At 41.3% G+C, this 21,365-nt stretch overlaps 1 protein-coding gene across 1 annotated transcript; it reads right to left on the bottom strand.

Annotated features, from left to right (window-relative positions):
* Positions 1 to 11,396: 11,396 nt before the first annotated feature.
* LOC134195886 (U11/U12 small nuclear ribonucleoprotein 48 kDa protein-like) lies at positions 11,397 to 21,325 on the bottom strand. Its single transcript, XM_062664974.1, has 3 exons — positions 21,212 to 21,325; positions 21,038 to 21,151; positions 11,397 to 11,485 (listed from the first exon to the last, which is right to left on the bottom strand). The coding sequence occupies exons 1-3, from the start codon at positions 21,323 to 21,325 to the stop codon at positions 11,411 to 11,413; spliced, it is 303 nt and encodes a 100-aa protein (XP_062520958.1). The 3' UTR covers positions 11,397 to 11,410.
* Between the last annotated feature and the right edge of the window lie 40 nt (positions 21,326 to 21,365).

Here is a 21,365-nt window from a genome sequence, read left to right as displayed (position 1 = left end):
CTAGTAAACTAGTAAATGACAATATATAATATGTGACTACTTTCTCGTGTTTGCAGTATGCAGAAGATGCTGATTCCTCTCCTTATTCGATAATGCTTCTTCAGGCAATCCCATAAGATGCCATCAAAATGGCATTGTCTGAGGCCATCTTCAAGCACGCATGCTACTGTCACATGACTAAACCTACTACAAACCAGGTTTAGAAAAATGAATTACAATATAAGTGGTTAGGTGCGCAGATGAAACAGGTCAATTTAGCTTAATTAAACCAGTTGTTAAACTGGTTCAAGCACTAGTGGAAATAGGGCCGTAATTCACAGCTTCCAAACAAAGTTTCAAGTTCACATCTGACAAAACATCAAATCCTTCCACAATGTTCACCAACAATAGCAAGTACACAGTTCAACTATTCCAGGATGACTGTAAGACAAGCGACTCGACTTTATTCTATAGTATTCCATCTACTGTAGTTGCCAACATCATACTACAGTAATGTTATTAAATATAGGCAATACATTGAATTTAAGTCTCTTAGCTACATACAATCACTTTGGTGTGGTCTGGTTGCAAAGTTGCACAACTACGTTGTTATTAATTCCCGTAAACTTGTTCTATAGTGACATAGTTTTAGTCCATGATGCACTAACGAGCCTAACACATAATACAAACATTCAACAGATGTTATCCAACTAGTCATCATTTCCTGCAATGTTCTCTCATGTGACACTGATTACCTGTATTTGTTGATACAACACTGACATAAGCAATTGAACGATGTTATTTAAAATGTCTCAAAACTTCCTTTGTGCCACGTAGTGATACAATAAGCTAATACAACCGTTAAATTACCTCTTATAATTCCAATAGCCCTAAACTTGTACTAGAATTTTAAAAACATTTTCTTTGAAAAAGAAATAGATGTAGAGATTGTATAAAAAGTAACAGAAACAAGGTCTATAGATAATATGAACCAAAGCCAGACATCATTATTGAATCCTTCCAACCCCCACAATCCCTACATTTTACATTATGGGGTTTGGAAGGATTCACTAATGATGTCTGGCTTTGGTTCATATTATCTATAGATCTTGTTTCTATTACTTTTTATACAATCCCTACATCTATTTCTTTTTTCAAAAAAGTTTTTAAAATTCTAGTTTGGTAAGTTTTAGGAGCGCAAAAGCATAACATACCTAGGGTGTACATGTCTTCATTAGGGCCTGTAAGACTTTTATAAGCATGTCTAAATTTAGTGTGTTTTCATTAGCATTAATTAAACCTGTTTATATGTAACAGCTTTTGTTAGACATGATTCAGAGGTAGTTTACTCAAGTGGTTTATAGGTCCTACAGGGTATACATACGGTACCATGGTATCCAAGCGCACATTGCACAAATATAGATCCTAACTTTTAGTGCCTTTGCATTGTTCTTTCTTCCGTGTGTGTATAATTGAATATGCGACGGCCGTTGGAATAGAACTTGGCTTAGTAGTCAAAGCCAAAGATTATCACATACGGGATATGCGTATAAAATGCTATGTGTACATAATTATTTGTCAATTTTGCTCCTGTATGCGACGCAGATCGCAAACAATTTCAGACTAGACCGGACAATGGCAAACATGATCAAATTACAGTTTTGGTGATAAACTCTTTCACAAACGCGTTTGGTGTAGCTGATTGGCTCTTTGTCCATTGTCTCTGGTTGCCATAGACAAGCAATCGCAAATACTGCTCCGAGATTGGCCCAAACTGTGCAATAGCATTGATGACGGTTGTTGGATCAAATCTGCTTGAAAGAAACACAATTTTTAATTAACATTGATTTCGGTTTCTCTAGCCACCAAAAGAATAGAGTTTGGATAATTCTAAAGCGTTTTCTCAATTTTCACAGCCGTAAGTAACATACAAAAAGAGATATCTGTGGAGAAGAAGAAGAAGAAGAAGAAGAAGAAGAAGAAGAAGAAGAAGAAGAAGAAGAAGAAGAAGAAGAAGAAGAAGAAGAAGAAGAAGAAGAAGAAGAAGAAGACGAACAACAACAACAAAATTGGCACATGGGCATCCGAGGTTAGCAACTATTTTCTAGGTTGTTACATGATGAGTGACCAAACAAAAATAGGATACAGTACAGGACGTACAAACATTTCATTTCATTGATTTTGAGAACTTCTAGTCTTCATTTATTATGTTTTCTAGGGGTGCAAAAAAAAAACAACCACACCCCACAATGCTCCAAAACCGGGGCAATCCCTACATACAGGGTACCACTGTACCCTGTGATACAAATGCCACTATTCAATAGGCTTCAAGTTGACAGATTGCACAACAATTTAACAGCTCCTTGATCATCAGCTTGCCACATAGTTGTTAGAATGTATCACTTGGTAGTAACAACCCCTATGTCTAATTAATCACAGCATATCAAGTTTCTATTTGATGTGTCTTTAGCAACTAGTAGTATGACTTTGACTAATTATGCACAAACAAGATGTCTGATTATACGAGACCAGCCATAATGCTTTCCAAAAACATGAATCAGGTATGAAATCCTGATTCTATTTTTGCCATCACAAATTTCCTTCAATCTATAAGCCCTCTCAGTACAAATGTAATACAAAAAGTATACTCTTGGTTTCTTGTTGAAGTTGAACATGATATAGTAGTCTCATACACACTAAACCCATACTACAGTTATCACTAGTCAATTACAATGTACATTGATGGTGACATAACATAATGTCTCCTAAATCTATAGCATCATCATAATCATCTGATTATCTTCCTCACAACAACTGACTATCTCAAACTTTGGAAAAAACAAGTAAAACTTAACCTGTCATCAAACTCTGATTGTCTTTTTCTATCTAGTACTAATATGATTCTCAATCACAACTAGATAAAGTGTGATGCATGCATATACCTGTAAGCAAACCAAAAAAGATTCTACATATAGGACCAGTGCTTGAGGGAAGTCGAATATATGAATCATCAATTCAGTAAATTCAACTAACGTCTACAAACATCCACCAGACTTGCAAGACATATTGTTTTGCCAAAACAGCAATAGTAATAATAACAAAAGTAATAAAGACAATTACATATAACTGACCACCCATTTTAAAGCTCATCAGCTCTTATCAATTAACAACACATGATGCACACAGTTTAAAAAAGTCTATTCTAGCCAAGTGATATCTTAATAATCATCTAGTCGCAAGAGCAGAAGGCATTGAAACTAATCCATGTATAACAAACATAACACCAAATCAATTTGCTCATTAAATTTCCTTGTCCGATACATGAATAGATCAATGCTATATCCCATTTGCTTTGCCTGAAGCAAAATATATACTTATTTGCTAATTGCATGCATAGCAGCCATATAAATATCAGCTCACCACATATTACCAATAACACTTGCTTAGTCAATAGATCTTGCAAATACAATAACAGCTGTCCAAACATATAGCTGCAGATCTGTATATATTTGACCGCTACTAAGATTACAAAAAAAACGTGACACATGGTTTTAAAGTTCAATTTGGTCATGCCTTCTACACCTATAATCAGATCCCTCTTACACTCAGACATCATGCACAATGCAGCCAAGGTCTAAATGTTGCCTTTTCACCTTTAATGCCAACTGCTTTGCATTTTGCAGACCATGCAAGGCAGTGATCAGACATTTGGAAAACATATTAGCTTGCTTTTCTTTCTTTCATAAGTACTCCGCAAGAGGAACAACTGGCACTAGTAAATTGTTATTGACACGCATTACACTGACACATGGTACTGACACTGTTATCTATCTCAGTAGAGTTAGCAATATATATATATATATATATATATATATATATATATATATATATATATATATATATATATATATATATATATATATATATATATATATATTATTGCATAGTTTTGAAAAGGGCATTGACTGATACAAAGCCAATATTAATTAATAAAACATAAGCATGAGTTCAGTGTGCACAAACAGTTCCTCCTGTATGCACTTGATGGCCCTATAAGCATGCTGCCAGTTGCAGTGGATACAGACAGAAACTGCCTATTTTGTGCTGCCAGCTATTTGAAATGTGGGCATAAGAAAATGCATCTAGAGCTCCAGAAGTGAACATCTATGGAGCTACTAAAGAACACTTTCTGCTATGCCCAATGCTGTGTGGATGTATTTATTGACGTACTAAAAATCAATAAAAGAATGTTGACAATAATAAGTGATGAACATACTGAGTTTAGTTCTAGATCACAACGATAACTGCATTTTCCCAAAATAATTATCATCATTATTCACTAGGTACATATTTTACTAATTATACAGTGCTTATGGCCAGTCAATATTAGTTAATGGCTGATCAAACTTCTACTGCCCATGAACAAAGGCTTGGCCTACACAGTGACAAAACTTACATATTTTACTAAAATATGCAGCAAATGTCAAAAACACATGGTCTCCAAGAATTGTTTACAAGATCAGCTACCGCATATAGCAATGCATCAAAGAGATGTCAAGACTAACCTCATGTCAAATCATGCAGGGAAAACACAACAAACTGTATTTTGGTTTCTAAACTTTGAATTATGCACAGAAAAATGTAAGTAAATCAGATGGTGAGAATAAGAATAAGTAAGAAACAGACGGCAAGAAACATAAACAAGTGACCACGCAATAGTGGGTCTTGCACAAGCACCTGCAACACTACCTTCTAGAAATGACAAATACGATCTTGTTAAAAAGTACTCTACATTCACTTGTCATTAGACAAAATCTATACAACATTGTCTAGCTAATCAAACTTCGCCAAAGGCATCTGGACTTACGTCCTTGCTCTATTGTATTATCCACCATCCTCTGACTCTATAACGCACACTTTTGAACTACCATTTCCAAAAACAAATGCATGAACTTGTACTTGACATAAAATAGCACTCAAAGCTTGCACCCAACATTTGCACCAAAACTTTGAGAACAATGAAACTATGCATCCAATGGTTGAAAGAACACCACAGACATGCCTATCACCAACCTAGTTTAAGAATGTTGTGTCAGGTAATAGCAGGAATCAATAACTCAGTAATCAGCAAGCTCATCACTATAGTTTTGATTGTACACTATTTACAGTTTGTAGCAAGCATTTCTTCGTTCAGCACACAATTCTTGTGGAAATGATTATCACATCAAGACCGGTGCTTGCCGCTATCCCTGAGAAGTAATGTTCAGATATTCCTGCAACGTTTTTGGCAATGCAAGTTCTCACTTGATTCCAAATTTCAACAAATCATGTATTCTAACCTTTTGACGTGCTTCTGGACATTGTATTTCAATAATAGTTGTCACACTACAGGCCATGTGACCCAAATAAGCCTTATAATATAAATTCCACAGCAATGCAGTCATGCAAGGCAGGTGTGTAGCATGTAATCATAGTCTATTTCGTACTAGGCTTTTTCAAATGATAGTTACAGGCTAAGACAATGCTTATGTGCATAAATGTGAAACCTATCAGAGGCCTTCACAGTAGACCAGCAGCATGCAAACTGAGATTAACCATCGTCACGAGCTAGTTCCAAAGTATTTGTATTGCTATCATTGCTTACATCCTAATTTCTCACATTGAGTGGTTCAATCTTATAAAAAGACACTATCAACATTTTCTTCACATTCCAGGGGCGTAGGAAGTAAATGAAAACCGGTCCGGCCTAGCGCGCGCTAGTGGGCTGGACAATGTAGCGCACGCTAGTAGATGGGCGGGACAACTTTAATTAACGAGAACTATAATGACAGTCATGTCTAATTCTAAAACTGATACTTATTGCTGCTCATAACCTTAATCGAACTTTTCAAAAATGCGAAGTCTGTGCTCACTACCAGCCATAAACTCATTTAAGCACGAACTGATCGACAAAGTGTCTGTTTTAGACAGACAACTACTTCGACAACTTGCTAGACTCCTAATCTCACAGGTCTGCTCCTGATAGATGCGGCGGCTCTGAGATGAACGGGTCTTTTTAGCGGCCTCGGACCTCCGTGCATTACCTGCACACATCTTAGCCTCGCATCGGCTAGGTCTCCGAGCCTGTACAGTACCTTCAACTGACGTCTGGAGAACGCAAGGCCGACGCACAAAGTACTGCATGAGCAGAAATATATTACTTATTTAATCGGCTATACCCTTAAAACGGAAGTTGATGCCATTGAGCGTCTGGCGAAAGTGCATATTTCAAAAACCGGTCCGGCCATGGCCGGACCGGTCGGACTGGACGCTACGCCCCTGCATTCCATGGTTGAATTTGTACATCAAGTGTTCAGAGAATCAGTTACTGACTACGCAAGCACTAAAAGAAAGGCTTCAATTGGCAAGAAATCTTTGATAGCTGGAAGTGTTACGAAAGACGATGACACGTACAGTCTACACTGAACTGGTGTGGGTGTGCATTCACATGAATCTATTGGAAAGTCTTAATTCAATATCCCGTTGAAGATAAATATAAATGTAACTGAGTTTTTCGAGAAATTAGCAGCACGTTTCCTGCAGAAATAGATATCGGGGCAGCAGAAACCTGAACGTCACGTGCAGTTACTTTCTCACCCAGATAAGTGGTTCCTGTATTGGCAAATTTGCATCTCGTCACGCAGCCATTTCGACAATCCTGTTAGACGCCATCACTTCGAAGACGTTACTAGCTGTGTTTGTGTAGGAAACAAGTGTAGTGAACATGGCAACTATTCGACGCATGTATACACGGGCAAACGAAGGTACATGTAGGCGTATATTTAAAAGGCCCAGATATGGTCAAAAATATCTTGCTGTTATCAACGTCGCCGGTAATAATTGTTCCGTGCGTACGGTCCAAAGTCAGGAATGGCCAGTATAAATTCAGTGGAATCTGATGCGTCATATTAGAGAAATTCATGCATGAGTGGAGACTGTGATTGGTTGTCCCACAAGAACTCTGGAAAATGATAACACCTTCACTGTTAAGCTCAACCGATTTGGTATACCGAGCAACATTAGGTAGCACTGCAACTTGCGGTTATTTGGAGACTAGCTCAGTGGCCCGTTCTCTGCACAAGCAGATTAGATTATTAGTTGTTAGTTAATTAATTTAATGTTGTATGCCAATTTATGTTGTTGTATGAGTATCCTGTTGTGACAATTTATCATTAAGTATCTCGTTCACATGCATTTTTACTCCATTCTGAAGAATTAGCAGCGGGACCGAATTCTCATGAAGAATTTCTTTAGGGTTATATCCCATTCAATGATATCCCCTCTGAGAAACTAACACAAATTCCCACATATACACTCCGATTGTTGGGCAAACTTCCGAAGAATCGCTTCCTCCTAGATGAGATCCCATTCTTTGCCCAGGCTGATTGGATTATTGATTGTTAGCTAACATCCCGTTGAAGAGTTATATATCAAGTCACGTGCAGTTATTACTCACTCGTAGATTACTTGACACACGTGCTGAATGACTTCGAATCTTACTTTTCTCGCGTTTTTTGGTAGAAATCAACACTCTCCATGTGTAGCGTTCGGTGCTGGAAACGCTTAGGTCAGATTCGGTGCAAATGCAATCAGAATTTGGAGAGAAACACGAGCACTACAGCAGCAGCTTCAATTGGCAAGAAATCATCGATCGCCGGAAGCGTTGAAAAGGACGGTGACGCATACAGTCCACACGGGACTGGTGTGGGCGTGCATTCAAATGAACCAAAAGGTGTACCATTCGCGTCGTCAAGGAATTTTTGCTCGAGTCGACTCCTCAAGAGGAGACACCGTGCACTCCAAATCCAGCCACGTCACCATCAGCCCGAGCAGTTTCGGCCAAATTTGGCAGAGATCAGACACAAAGCAGCTGAGATATGCGCGTACACACAGACAGACACATAGACAGCTCTCCTTTATATATAGAGATACAAGTATTGTTATGCTCGTGTCACAAGTATAAATCATCAACTAACAAGCAATGTCATAACTAAAATTTAAAAACTAAATCTATATGGGAGAGCTCTGTGTGTGTGTGTGTGTGTGTGTGTGTGTGTGTGTGTGTGTGTGTGTGTGTGTGTGTGTGTGTGTGTGTGCGCGCGCGTGCACGTCTATGTACTCGCGTATCTCCATAACGGCAAGTCGCAGCACCACCAAATTCAGCTCGTGCACGCTGAATCCATAGAGGTCGAAAGTGAAGCTGTTGTTATCTTCCGGATTTCTCCCGCAACGATACGATTTCCAGCCGATAAAACCCATCTCAGCTCGTGCCCAAACATCTCTGTAACAGCATATCAGATCTCCACCAAATTTAAACTGCCCGTTCCCGACATCGGATGGTAAGCGTGGAGCATATATTGTTTATTGCAGGCGACATCCATAAAAGCAAGATATTTTTGCATCTCCGGGTCTTGAAAAAACGCCTACCCTTCGTTTGGCCATGTAGACAAATCGAATTCCTGTCACTTTCGATACACCTGTTCCCCGCAACGCCAGCAACATATTTGAAGTGACAACACGACCTCAAACTAGGCCTTTGTTCATGTGGGTCCTGCGTATACATGCATTTACGTTTCGACCCTTGTCGTCTTACATCACAATCGAAGATGTCACAAGAGACTCGCTGGAAATCTCAAAATGGCACCAAAACAGACTAAAGTTTTCTCAATGTCTTAGAAACCGTACGATGCATAGAACCATGCACAGGCAAGTTTCTTTCAGCGTCTAGAGCAAAAGTGCGTCATTGGGAAAGTGCGCTAGACTCCATGATCTGTGACGTTTTAGGCCAATCGAACCCACCTCCACTCGTGTGCGAATTTCTCTGAGACGGCCCATCAGATCTCCACCGAATTTAGACTGCCCGTTCCTGACATCAGACGATACGTGTCATTTAGTGTCGGGATGTCGAAAAAGGCAAGATATTTTTGCACATATCCGGGTCTTTTAACTGTCTTCAATGAAATATAACTAACAATCAATAATCTAATCAACACGAATTTGTGAAGCGGGACACTCGGTTACATGTTTTGTCTTCAACGGGATATTAACTAATAATCGATAATCTCAGAACGAGATATCATTGAACGGGATATAACTCTAAATGAAATTCTTCATGAGAATTCTTCAGAGATACACTTCATAATAAATTAGAACGGGGTGAATGAGATATACTTCATGAATGCATACAACGATAAATATATTAACTACAACTAATAATAATAGAAATTTAATAACCATTAGTAATATTCATATCTAATATGCCCTTGCAGAGAACAGGGTGGTCAGCTTAACTTTATTAATTAGAACGTCTCATATAGAGGGACACTGTCCAGATGACTGCCTCAAAGGCCCTAACAACAGATAACCCTCCCATGCAAACTTGATTTCTGTAGAACAAAATCAAGTTTCTCCAAAACAAAAAATTGCTACAAGATGAAACTTCTTAAGTAGCACTGTACTTTACATTCTATGTTCTAATAAACAAAGATTCTTAATGATTTATGTGCACAGATTGTAAAGAGTTGCACTCAACTTTAGTGTGAGTTGTTTTCAAACAACGTACCTGTTACTATTGGCGCAATAAAGTATGCTCTTGCAATAGCTGTCTGGAATTTACTGCTTTCGTTGCACAATGTAAAGACACACATGATCTAAGTTTCCAGATATATCATGACATCTGTAGCATTCTCTGCTAGCGGAAGCCCAGCAGGTGTGGCAAGCTCACACACACACTCCTCTGCATGCAAATCTCACATTTTCCTAGCAAAATATAGTGATGCTCATGCATAGACATCAGAATCCCAATGGGACCTCACCAAACTTACACAACTTGCTGGATAATCTTCATCTGAGGAAGCATTCAATAACAATGACAATGTCTCATCCATAAGAAGTTCATAATTACAGAAGAACCAGCAAAAAGGGGGCATGACTATCAAGATACACACTAAAAGAGCACTTCACCGACTGACGCACGCGCAGTAAGGCCTTGGGCAGCGGACCGAACGCTTGCTGTGTTGCGTGGCGCATTCTTTTGGTCTTGCTTTCCGAGGCCAACTATGAGAGCACACAAGAGACGGATCTAGACGCTTCAGGTGACCCTAATAGTGAAAGAGAACAAGTTACAGTTCATACACGACTCAGTTGTTTGTACGTTGCAGACTCCACATGATCGACTTGAGCGACTTGCAATCGCTCGGTCTTTCGCACTTTCCTCGTGTTTCTTTCTACGAATGGAGGCCATACTACAGTACAAAACGGCTTGCGTGATGCAAAAACACACGGAAACGTGCAACACTGCACATAATCACGTGACACAAAGTGCCTTCATTCTACAGCCAAACCATCGCCGTATGTGTGCTTTTCGCCATCGATTGGAGGTGAGTCAGTGATGCGAAAGCACATTTTACTTTCGCCTACACAAATATCAAAGTTTACACGAAGCGGTAAAACAAAACCTACACATAATGGAAGTCATTTGAAGAAAACGTCTCGTACGATGTTTTTTGCATTATCATAATGCTCAGCTTTCAAGTTTGCTCGCGTGCGCCAGCTCAGGCTGGCTCGAATCAAGTACATCGTGTAAACGCATAGCGTGCTACGAAACGAGCCGTGCATGCTCATTTGGTACTCTTGCGTAGCCAGACCCCTTTCCGCCGCATCATACTTCCGTGCGAAAATAGTGCAATAGCATGGAGCGAGACAGACTCTGTGTCTTATCCAATTTATGGAGCGACCAAGATGAGGAAGAAGTTCAGTTTTTGAACTCCGCTGCTGCATGCACGCAATATTCGCCTGGCAATAGACCATGACATCTCGTATATGTCCTACACATTCTTGATATGACTGTTGTAAAGCCATAGAGAAAAACGTAAGCAGATTGGCTTCTGTCCATTGGAAACGTGAGCTAACGCAAGCTATGTCAAGCTCACGTAACTAATGCACGTTGATGACACACATTGGCTTCCTTCTACAGAGTGCGTCGTGTAAGCACAGGCCGGAATACTGGGCTGGCACAAGTTGGCGCGACTTCGCTCGACTTGGCTCACTATGCGTGCTCGTGTAAACGGGGTATAAAGCAACTTATTTGACTGTTGAGAACAAATTAGCATGAACAGAGCTACCATTCATTGACACTATCGGAAATAGAAGCCGCCTTCGAATAGGAACTGCCCTAGAATAAAAGCCACCCTTGAATAGAAACCACATGGATTTGTGACCTGAAGAAAATAGAAGCCGCTCCTTCTATTTGAGGAAGCACAGTACTCCTCAACAACCACTCCTTGTGGTCCCATTCACTCTATTCTATTCCATTCAGAATAGTATTTAAAACTCATTAGCCTTTAAATATAAAATAAATTATAAGAAAGCTACATCCACAGAACCTGTAACACTAACCTGTCTTGATTGTCACCACTTGTTTAGACTTTTGGTAGAAGAATTCGGAGCCTTCAAGTTTAACTGACATCTAAAAATCATTGTATTACCTATTAAGCACATGTCTTTAAAAAGCAACTCTGGTACAATAACAAAAGTTCCATTAATCTGCTGTATTCAGCATTTAGTTTTGCTAACATGTATTTGTGAATACCACAGAGGGAGATGTGGCTTAAATTAATAAATGAAATCCATTTGACAACACAGTCACAAAAAAGACCCACAGGCACTATAGTGTTTCATAGCATTCACTGGGGCTTCAATGAACAACTGTTCATTCTGATTGCACAATGCAAATAGAGTACTGTTAGAGATACTCAAGTCGTGTGTATATTATTGGCAACATATGTAAAATCCCCTGCTGCTGTTGTCTGCATAGTTGACAAACAGCCAGACATAAAATCATGCACACTGAAACATTTCTTTGACAATCAGTACCATGTTGTAGGTCTCTGTAATGCAGCTAAATCTACACTGAAATAGTAGCTCAATATATGCTGACTGATGGATTAAAGTGTCCTTCGAGTTGACTTATGAGAAGCAACATAACCTACTTGACGATTCTAGTGCGTGTGATATATAGGAAGACCCAGTGAATAAACATGTACCTACAATTGTAGCACCATCACAACCGCAAATTTTGTAATATGACCAAATAATATCAGATCCATGTGACATGCATATTCAGACTATTGTTGGAGTCAAGTCATAAGCAATGAGTGTCCACCACAAACTGCACTGAATAAAAATGAAACACAAAAAGTGTACCAGATCAATGAGTCACAGCATCAGCTAAAACAACAAGATAGGGAGTTAGGATGGCTTTGAGTACATTTACACTGCCTGCAGTTGTTAAATGTCTATGTAGAGCTAAACCTCCATTGCTTGGAAACTGATAAAAATAGTCCCACAGTAAACAAGCTCAAGCAGTATACATCAATAGCCCAGTTGCATTTACAGGGTTCTCCTCAGGATTTCAGGAAAGCGTAGCACTAACCCCTCCCCTAAGACTACGTCCATCCAATGATGTCATGACAAAGTCCCAATTGCAATACTAATCTATTATCAGTATATTAGACTTGCCGCTGAAAATCGCCTATACTAGCTGTTTACAGGCTGTCGGCTATCAGTAACCCCATTAGCTGGAAGGGTACGGACATTTAGCATGGACAACTGTTGAAGATAATGCTGTGACTTGCAACCATGCATTGACAAACCTGTTCACTAGTCTACTAAGTAGCAGTGCACGCTTGCTACATACACACTGTGACACAATTAAATGCATAAACACAATGACATACTATTTCAAACAATGACTGACTTCATATCCTAAGGTTGCTGCTAAGGTAGAGAGCAATAAGCAAAACTGTTCAATCTTACAAACTGTCTGCTGTATAATTAATTATGCTGACTCTGTTCAATATTGTAATGCGTCTGTTCCTCTTGGAAGCCCACTCCAGACATGCAGCGTTAAAGTCAAAGTCTTCTAAACAAGGACCTTCAATAGATAAACAGCAGCTGCACTGTGATTTTTGTTGCTCAGATGGTTTCTCAGAGGTGTCTTTATCCTATTCAGTGCAGAAAACCCCCTCTCACAGTCAGCAGTAGAAGCAGGGATTAGCTGGGCAATGGCTGCAAGGTTACAAATGTTTGGAAACACTGGCAAAAGGTTCTCTTTCTTCACAATTGTGGATCCATCATTTCTTGTGCCCCCATGGCTTGGTATGGCAAAGAATCAGATGAGGATGCGGCACAGCATTATCTGAATAAATTCCACTCTTTTTGTAACTTTTCTTTGTCTACAATGGTAGGTGAATAGTTATCAGCTAAGGTATCCAGGTGATCATTACCGAAGTCATCAGATCATACCTCTGGCCAGCTCCTGACATAAAAAATACTGCAGAGTAGATCGATGTCAGGAAAGCATCTCTTAATATGACACATTAAAGCATCAAGAAATGGGTCATATATACCTGCTTTGAAGGTATCAGCCATTACAGTAGAAATGTCAAAGGCATGGAGATCTTCTCCACTACTCTCTGAAGTGAAGAGTAATGTTGCCCAAGGGTGGTCTTCACTTTGTCCAAAGTAGCTATTACACCAATAACAAGAAGCTTCACTAAACTGTAGTCAAGATCTTTCCTTTGGAAAGCATGCGATAAAGAAGCCAGTGGTGGCAGTACAGTTGTGGCCAAAAGTTGTCGGACACCTTAAAAATATAGTTAAAGTGAAAGATATGGTTCTCACCAGAACTTGCACTGAACATTATGACCTGCTTACTCAAAGAGAGTATAATACACCAATATTTTTATCAGATCTAGGGATGACAAAATTAAGGCCTGTCCACACTGGCAACTGGATTGCGATCCGATCGCAATCCAACCGCAATGCTGTCCACACTTGCAACTTGATCGCGATCGGATCGCAATCCGATCGCAATCCGTCCGATCCACATCGCGAGGTGGATTCGATCGCGATCGGTCGAATCCAATTAGAAATAGTGGGCGTTACCTTCATGTACGCTATGCGTGTAGTCGGAACATCTAGCACTCCTCACTCGTCTTTGTTCTCGCTCACCTTACGTCGCTGTATCAACGCTTTCTACAAGCAAAGAAACCACACATACACATCGGTCATCAGTCACGTGATAGCGAAATGAGGCGGAGGTATCGTTTTCAAAGTGCAGTGTGGACGCTCGCTATCCCGATCGGATCGCAATCCATTCTGGTCTAGTGTGGACAGGCCTTTACTTTAACCTGGTATACCAATTATTTGACCAATAGCTACGTATTCCATTACAGATGTGTTTGTCGCCATCTAGAGAATAGTCTATAAAACTATATTTAAAACCACAATCTTATTGCACAAGTGAAGCTATAAATCTAGCAGAAGTTTCTGAGCAATTTGACTCATACCAAGCTCACGATGGTCAAGACACTGAACTACACCGAGGCGGAGAGGATCAGTATCCAGGTGCTGCATGAGGAGGGTCTCAGCAGCCGCCAGATTGCTCGCAGGGTTCATAAATCCCCTGCTGGCGTTGCAACCTTGCTCCAGAAACTCCGTCAAACCGGTAGTGTGAGGGACAGGCGCCGCACTGGACGGCCACGGGTCACCACCGCTCGAGATAACAGGAACCTGTGCATGATGAGCTTGCGAGACAGGAAGAAAACAGCAGTAAAATTGCACCAAGAATGGACTAATGGTGACGCTGTGACTGCTTCCGTCAGAACAACTCGCAGAAGGTTGCTAGACCATGGTCTAAGGTCATGCAAGGCCCGAAAGAAGCCACTCATCAAACCTGACCAGAAGAGGAAGAGGCTGGCTTGGGCTCGTAGGCACAAAAATGGACTCAGAGACAGTGGAACCGTGTGTTATGGTCTGACAAATCCAGTTTCCAGTTGTTTGCAACTTCAGGGAATGTGAGGGTACGAAGAAGGCCCGGATAAGAGTGGAACAAAGACTGCATCATTCCCACAGTGAAGCATGGCTCGGAATCTGTTATGGTCTGCGGGTGCATGTCAAGTTCTGGAGTTGGAAGGCTGACTGTCTGTGATGGAACAATCAACTCTGAGAAGTATCAGGCTATTCTCCGTGATACAATGTTACCTGCAGCTCGTGAGACGTTCCAGAATGGCAAGAACTACACATTCCAGCAGGATAATGCTCCACGCCACACCTCAGTCTCAACAAGACAATGGTTCCAGACCAACAATGTTCCTGGTGATGGACTGGCCTCCGCAATCACCAGACATGAACCCAATTGAGACCCTGTGGGGCAACCTAAAAATAGCTGTCTGACATCACCAGCCAACCAGCAAGGCCCAGCTGAAGGCTGTACTCCAGGACGTGTGGCAGAGGATAGCTTCTGAGAGGTGCCAGGACCTGGTGAACAGCATGCCGACTAGGATATCAGCTCTGATCCGTGCCAAGGGACTGTGTACAAAATAATAGCAATTATTACTACGATATTGCTAATTTGTTGCTGTTATTCTTATCTCTAATGATGTCTTTTCCTACGTTACATGTTACTCCATATATTTAATGATTCTGTTTTGTTAGTTTTTGGGCATAATTGATATTTATAATAAAAATATTGTTATCTCAAATTATAATTGTTGTATTGAATTTATTACTGAACTATAACTGCATTTCTAACCAAATATGACCAATTTACATAAAACATGACATGTGTCCGACAACTTTTGGCCACGGCTGTACATCAGAGAGCATGAGAAGCATCGCAACCAATCTGTATGACTTCAAAAATGTGGACTGTCCTAGAGCTTGAGCATCATGACGCTCTGAAACCTCTCGTTCCAAGCTGGTAATAACTGCAGGCAGGCATCGACAAAGGTTACCAACAGCACGGTCATGAGACAACCACCTAACGTCTTTTGCCTGTGTCAGTTTCATTTGAGGCTCATCTAGCACATCTTGTATTTCCTTCAGTCCAGCAGTACCAACAGCAGAATTCTCATAAAATCGATACAGCTGATCCAGGATAGCTTTGAACTTCTTCGCATAAGGTATTTCATTGGCAGCTTGACCAGCTGCTAGCTCTAGCCTATGGGCAATACAGCGGTTGGCAGTAACCCAGGGTGATCTACTTTCAATAGTATAGCAACACCACCACGACCCCCAGTCATCACTGCCGCTCCCTCACTCCCAAAAGCCACAAGTTTGTGGTCAATATTAAGTTGCTCTCTGTCACAAAGCTGCCTAAGTACCCCAACAATAGTCTTGGCACTCCCATCGGAAACTTCTGACATGCCAATAAATGCTGTTTGGATCTTTCGATCTGAATCAAAATAGCGTGCATACATAATGACTTCCTTGATAACTGCAATGCCTGTTGTTTGGTCACACATTACGGCAAAATACGGTGATGCCCTCAGCAGTCAAAACATTTGCTACTGATAGTGCTACCCAATGACATGACTACTTCCTGCACAAAACGTTCAGACGTGTAGTGAGCGTTACCGCCCAAGTAGAGATCATTCAGATACGTGGCACCCAGAGATTTGGCAAGTTCAAGTAGTGGCACATACTTAGTGGCGTGGGGTATGCCTTGTTTATGTAGCCAATACAAACACTTCATGACCCCAACCATAGCTTTCTTTCCGCACTTTCTACAGCTGCAAACGCTTCCTGTATCCCTCCATCTTCTCTAGACATGCAGAGACTAGCTTCCAGCATATCAGCTGCATTATGGCACTTCGACGTTTCATGTCGTTTTAGAGTTACTTGGTCATTGTTGTACAAGGGAGGTCTACCCATAGTGCCCTTCCAACAACCGACAACTTTGGACGACGACAATGTTTTCTGCACAGTTGGGACATCATGCCTTGGCAGGCGGGCGTCTCAATGAGCTGCACCCAGGGGAACTCCTGACTCCGTGCTGGTTCAAAGCCAGATAAACTGTGATAAGAACGCTTAGGTGGAGGCGCAGTACAGGCTGGGTCACTGTTCTCTTGGAATGAATCTCTGCTTTCACCTTCGAGAGTTCCATGCTCTTCTAATTGACCGCCAATTCTGGCTCTAGAACGTGCTGTGAAATATGCTCGTATATCTGCTGACATAAATTATTATTAATGTGTGACTGGTACCGCTAGATTGACGGGTGCCTGTGCCACTCGAAAACTACAACAGAATACAAACTCTGGAAGTGAAAGCAAAACACGTTACCGTAGAAAAACTGCGGCGGCGACTTTGAAGTGGCACAGCCGTTGGAATCTGACTAGAACTATTTTTGCAAAGTGGTCAATCAATGGTCCTATTCAGTATTGGCCTTCTTCAAGCCGCCTGATTAGCAGGTAGGTTCTAAACATGCAAATTACATCATTAAGATTTACATTTCATTCACATGCACTTGCTATCCGGTATCTGGAGCGTATCTAGACAATCTCAAGTCAGTGAGCACTGAGAGTGAAGTAGAAATTCAAGCGTAGCGCTGTCAAACACCCTGGGGAGAACCCTGCATTCACGCGAGCTAAAAGCCCGGTTCACAGTACGACACTAGCACAGTGTCCTGGATGCTGACAAGGACGCTCACATCAGCGTCAGCGAAGACGCTGGCACTGTTCCATTTACAGTACTGCGTCTGACGAGCATCCATCGCACAAAGAACACACTGCCACAGTGGTCTGGCACTGCAAAGTAACCACGTGTGTACAATGTACTCGCGACAGACAGGGACGACAACGTTTTGCTTTTGTTGCTGCTGTGCCATAGTCCTAAGCGTTCTATTTCATCCTTAGGTCCTTGTTTTTTGACTGAACTTGTCAAACACATGGGGAAAACCACGCAGCAATGCACACACTCAATGAAAACTTCCAGCGACGAATCAATGATCAATGCCATGTGAACAAATAGAATATCCCAGATACGACCAGTTGCTTTGACTGACTTTCGATTGGTTGAAAACGAGCACATGATGTCATCAGATGCTGAATCACTTCCAGCTAGGACGCTCCATTACAACTTCTCTATTCCAGCGTCGAGGATGCTGACAAGTTCACAGTGTGACGCTGACTCTCGCTCATCATCAGCGTCCAGGACGCTCGCAGAACGCTCGCAGGACGCTCGTGCTAGTGCTGTACTGTGAACCGGGCTAAACTGACCACCCCGCGTGTGGAGGACATCCAGGACATCTTCGATAAGGTGTAAACCTCTTCTTCTCAGTTATCATGACATATTGTTACGTTCCAACAGCCAACGCCGCTACAATGCTAAATTGCAGTACAGTGATGGTCAAGACCCTTACGGAATTCCCCTTAGCGAGTTGTCCAAGAACGTCAACTTGTGACTGAGCAAGTACCTGCATCCACGTCGGATGAAATTTCTTCTTTGAAAGCAAACCACTTTAAAACCGAAATGCTGTAGAGTGCTGCCAGTTCCTTCTGAAGACAGTCCAATGGCTGCTTTAGCTTGTCAACATCTTCAGACGACAAGTATGTCTGCACTAGCGCTCTCCTAGACTACGTTGTCTTCAGTTTCAATGTCGCTTGCAATTTCGCTTGCATACACACTGCAATCAAGTGGAGGAACAGTTTCGTAGTCTTCTTTCACAGTCTCTTTGCATCCCTTCGCTGTACTTCAAATCCGGATTTGTTTCATCTTTTCATTGCAGAAGATTTCAGCTTATGAAGTGATTGGAACAAACGCGTGTGTACTTCAAATTGCTCTCTGTTTCAGGTCTTTTCTGTTGATAGCAGTGATCCATGTCCCCGTACAATTCTGTCAATTTTCAAAATTCCTCGCATTGACCGTCACAATTGCTGGCAAACGGAAAGAAACTAATGTTTCTGTCACAATCTGCACGAGTGCCACAACCCACAACAGGACAGAAGTTCATCATTGCGATATTGAAGTCCCGAATGTCCTCCAGCACTCGTGCAGGTGAATAGGTTCACGCCTACTGCAACCGATCTACTACGGGCAAATTCTATTTACTGCCATTTCAGGTGCTAATGCATACTCAAATGTTTTCAAGCACTAACGAAAGCACCCATCCTTGGTTAGAGGTCCTTGGTCTGGTGTTTTTCATGTCACGCTCCATATTGAAAAGGCCAAAAGCTGTTCAAGAAGTGAAAAAAGGGCAAACATAATGGTGTTGACAATGCTCAACGATCATTGGATCTTTTATCCATCCCTTAGGCATCTCTTAGTAAGGCACCCTTTAGCAACCCTGTCTGCACCTAAAAATTTTCTTGGACACTCCAATTATTGCCGAGCGTAGCGAGGCTTCTAATCCGAGTCGCACAACAGAAAGGGGCGTGGTCTTATATGGCTCTCCATCGAGCTCTTGGTATATATGTGTGTGTGCGTGTGTGTGTGTGTGTGTGTGTGTGTGTGTGTGTGTGTGTGTGTGTGTGTGTACACAAATCTCAAATTTCTCCTCCCCACGACCACGTTTCATGATAGGACCTACCTTAAAAAATCGTTTCCGTGTCCGACTACAGATGAGTCTAAGAACGATTCGTTTAAGTGAGCAAACGGCGACGAAAAAGCTTCATGAACTTCCGTCGCCCCATCCTTTTGTACTGTAGCTAGGGATTGTGTGTACTTGACAACCAAGAAACACCTTTATTAGCTGAATGCCACCTACAGTCAACTATTCACACGTCCCATACTACAATCAATTTCTATGTCAGTAAATACCATACCACTGTCATTACAACAAAATCGAACTGAGCGCATACCTAGACTGTACATTTCAATTGTCTTGATCATGATCACAAAACGACAACTACCTATACCAGGCCTATATACGTAATCTAAACTACTAGGAAGTTTGCATGTTTACTTCCATGACAGCTAGGGTTTCAACAAATACGAAGGGCTCAAAAAATAGGTCGTCAAGTCGTCATTTGACGAGTTAAATTTTACAATTACAACTAACGTTCTAGTCTAGGTCATCATTTGACGACTAGAGCAGACCAACGCTAGTTTATAATGGCTTGCAGGTGGATAACTGTACTGTACTAAAACATGCGCCGCTTTGATGCTCACATTCGGACATTTGTGGTACAATGACATGTACGTGTAGTATGTACTGCCAGCAGTGCGCCGTATGTTGACAAACTGTTCATATCCCGGATAACAAAACTGGGCGTGCAAGAGCCATCTCAGAATTCCAAAAAAGGCATGAGTATGTGACAAGGGAGCAGTAGAGACAATGGTAATCCTGTAGGTCAAAATTAGTAGATATGATTTTAGTAGCAAGAAACGGACAACTTTCGCAATGTGATATGTGGAAGTCTGGTTAAAACTCCGCCTTGTTTTGACAAAGAGAGGTGGTATGCGTTTAATCACTAATTCAATTAGCTATCACTATTGTCTTCCTTGCCTCAGTGAAGATGTCTAGCTCTGTAAAATCTAGCACATCGTATCCATTGACTCAGCGGTAATGTGTGTGTCAGTTTCATGCCATTGTGGGAATGCTGCGCTGTATGCTTACACTGCACTGAATTCTAGAAGGTCGTACAAAATGTACACACACACACACACATACTAAACACTATGATTGATATCAACATGACAGCCTAGACTAAGATTTTTGACGACCTAAGAAATTTTGAAACTCGTCAAATGACAACTAGTTGGATCGATTTTTCGAGCCCTGAAATACGTATTGTCTAGCTAGGACTCGGCGTTTCAGTAGATGGTCTGAAAACTCCGTTGGACGTGTTACTCACAAACGCGAGGCAGCTACAGATACCTTACAACTAGTTAGACTCTCCTGTGTGTAGTATTACAGTAACACATTACAGTGCCTGTTTCCCAATGCTGCTGAAAGGACCCATGGAACTAGATGCCCGCTTCCTAGGTAGGCATCCAGAGAGATATTTGTTTTTAATTAAGGGATCTAATAAAGTCGCCTCCTGGAATGATCAGAGGAGCAGTATATAGGTCCTTTGTAATATATGTTCAAGCTACCCCTACCACAAACACATAGCAATTCTCAAATTTGTAAACGCTCTAAAAATAAACCTCCCATCACATGTAACACGTGACGAAAGCAATACTCGATGGTAAGCAACTGATTAGCCATTCTTTACATGTTCCTGGTGTAACCTACCTCGACATCCGGGTCTATGCCCATACTTCTCAATCTGCAACGTTCTTCATGAACTTCTGAGCGCCTAATAGGCACACGGTGGCCACTGTTATAAGGACAAACAAGCGTTTCCTCCTACCAGAACAACATAAGAACGCGAACACACAATTGGAATGACAACTTGTCAAAACCTACATCAGCCAGCTTCTTTGCGTTCCATCCCAGTTTCTCTGCGATGGCCTTCAAAGACTGATCAGTTTTCACAATAAAAGAGCCCAAATTGCGCAAGAAAGCACTCCGTTCCATCATGAATATCAACTAGAGTAACTGGCCCTAGCGCGCTAACCAA

Source organism: Corticium candelabrum, chromosome 20, assembly GCF_963422355.1.
Source record: "Corticium candelabrum chromosome 20, ooCorCand1.1, whole genome shotgun sequence".
Taxonomy (NCBI): Eukaryota; Metazoa; Porifera; class Homoscleromorpha; order Homosclerophorida; family Plakinidae; genus Corticium; species Corticium candelabrum.
Note: the sequence above shows the minus strand (reverse complement) of the source record. Positions and strands in the feature narration are given on the sequence as shown.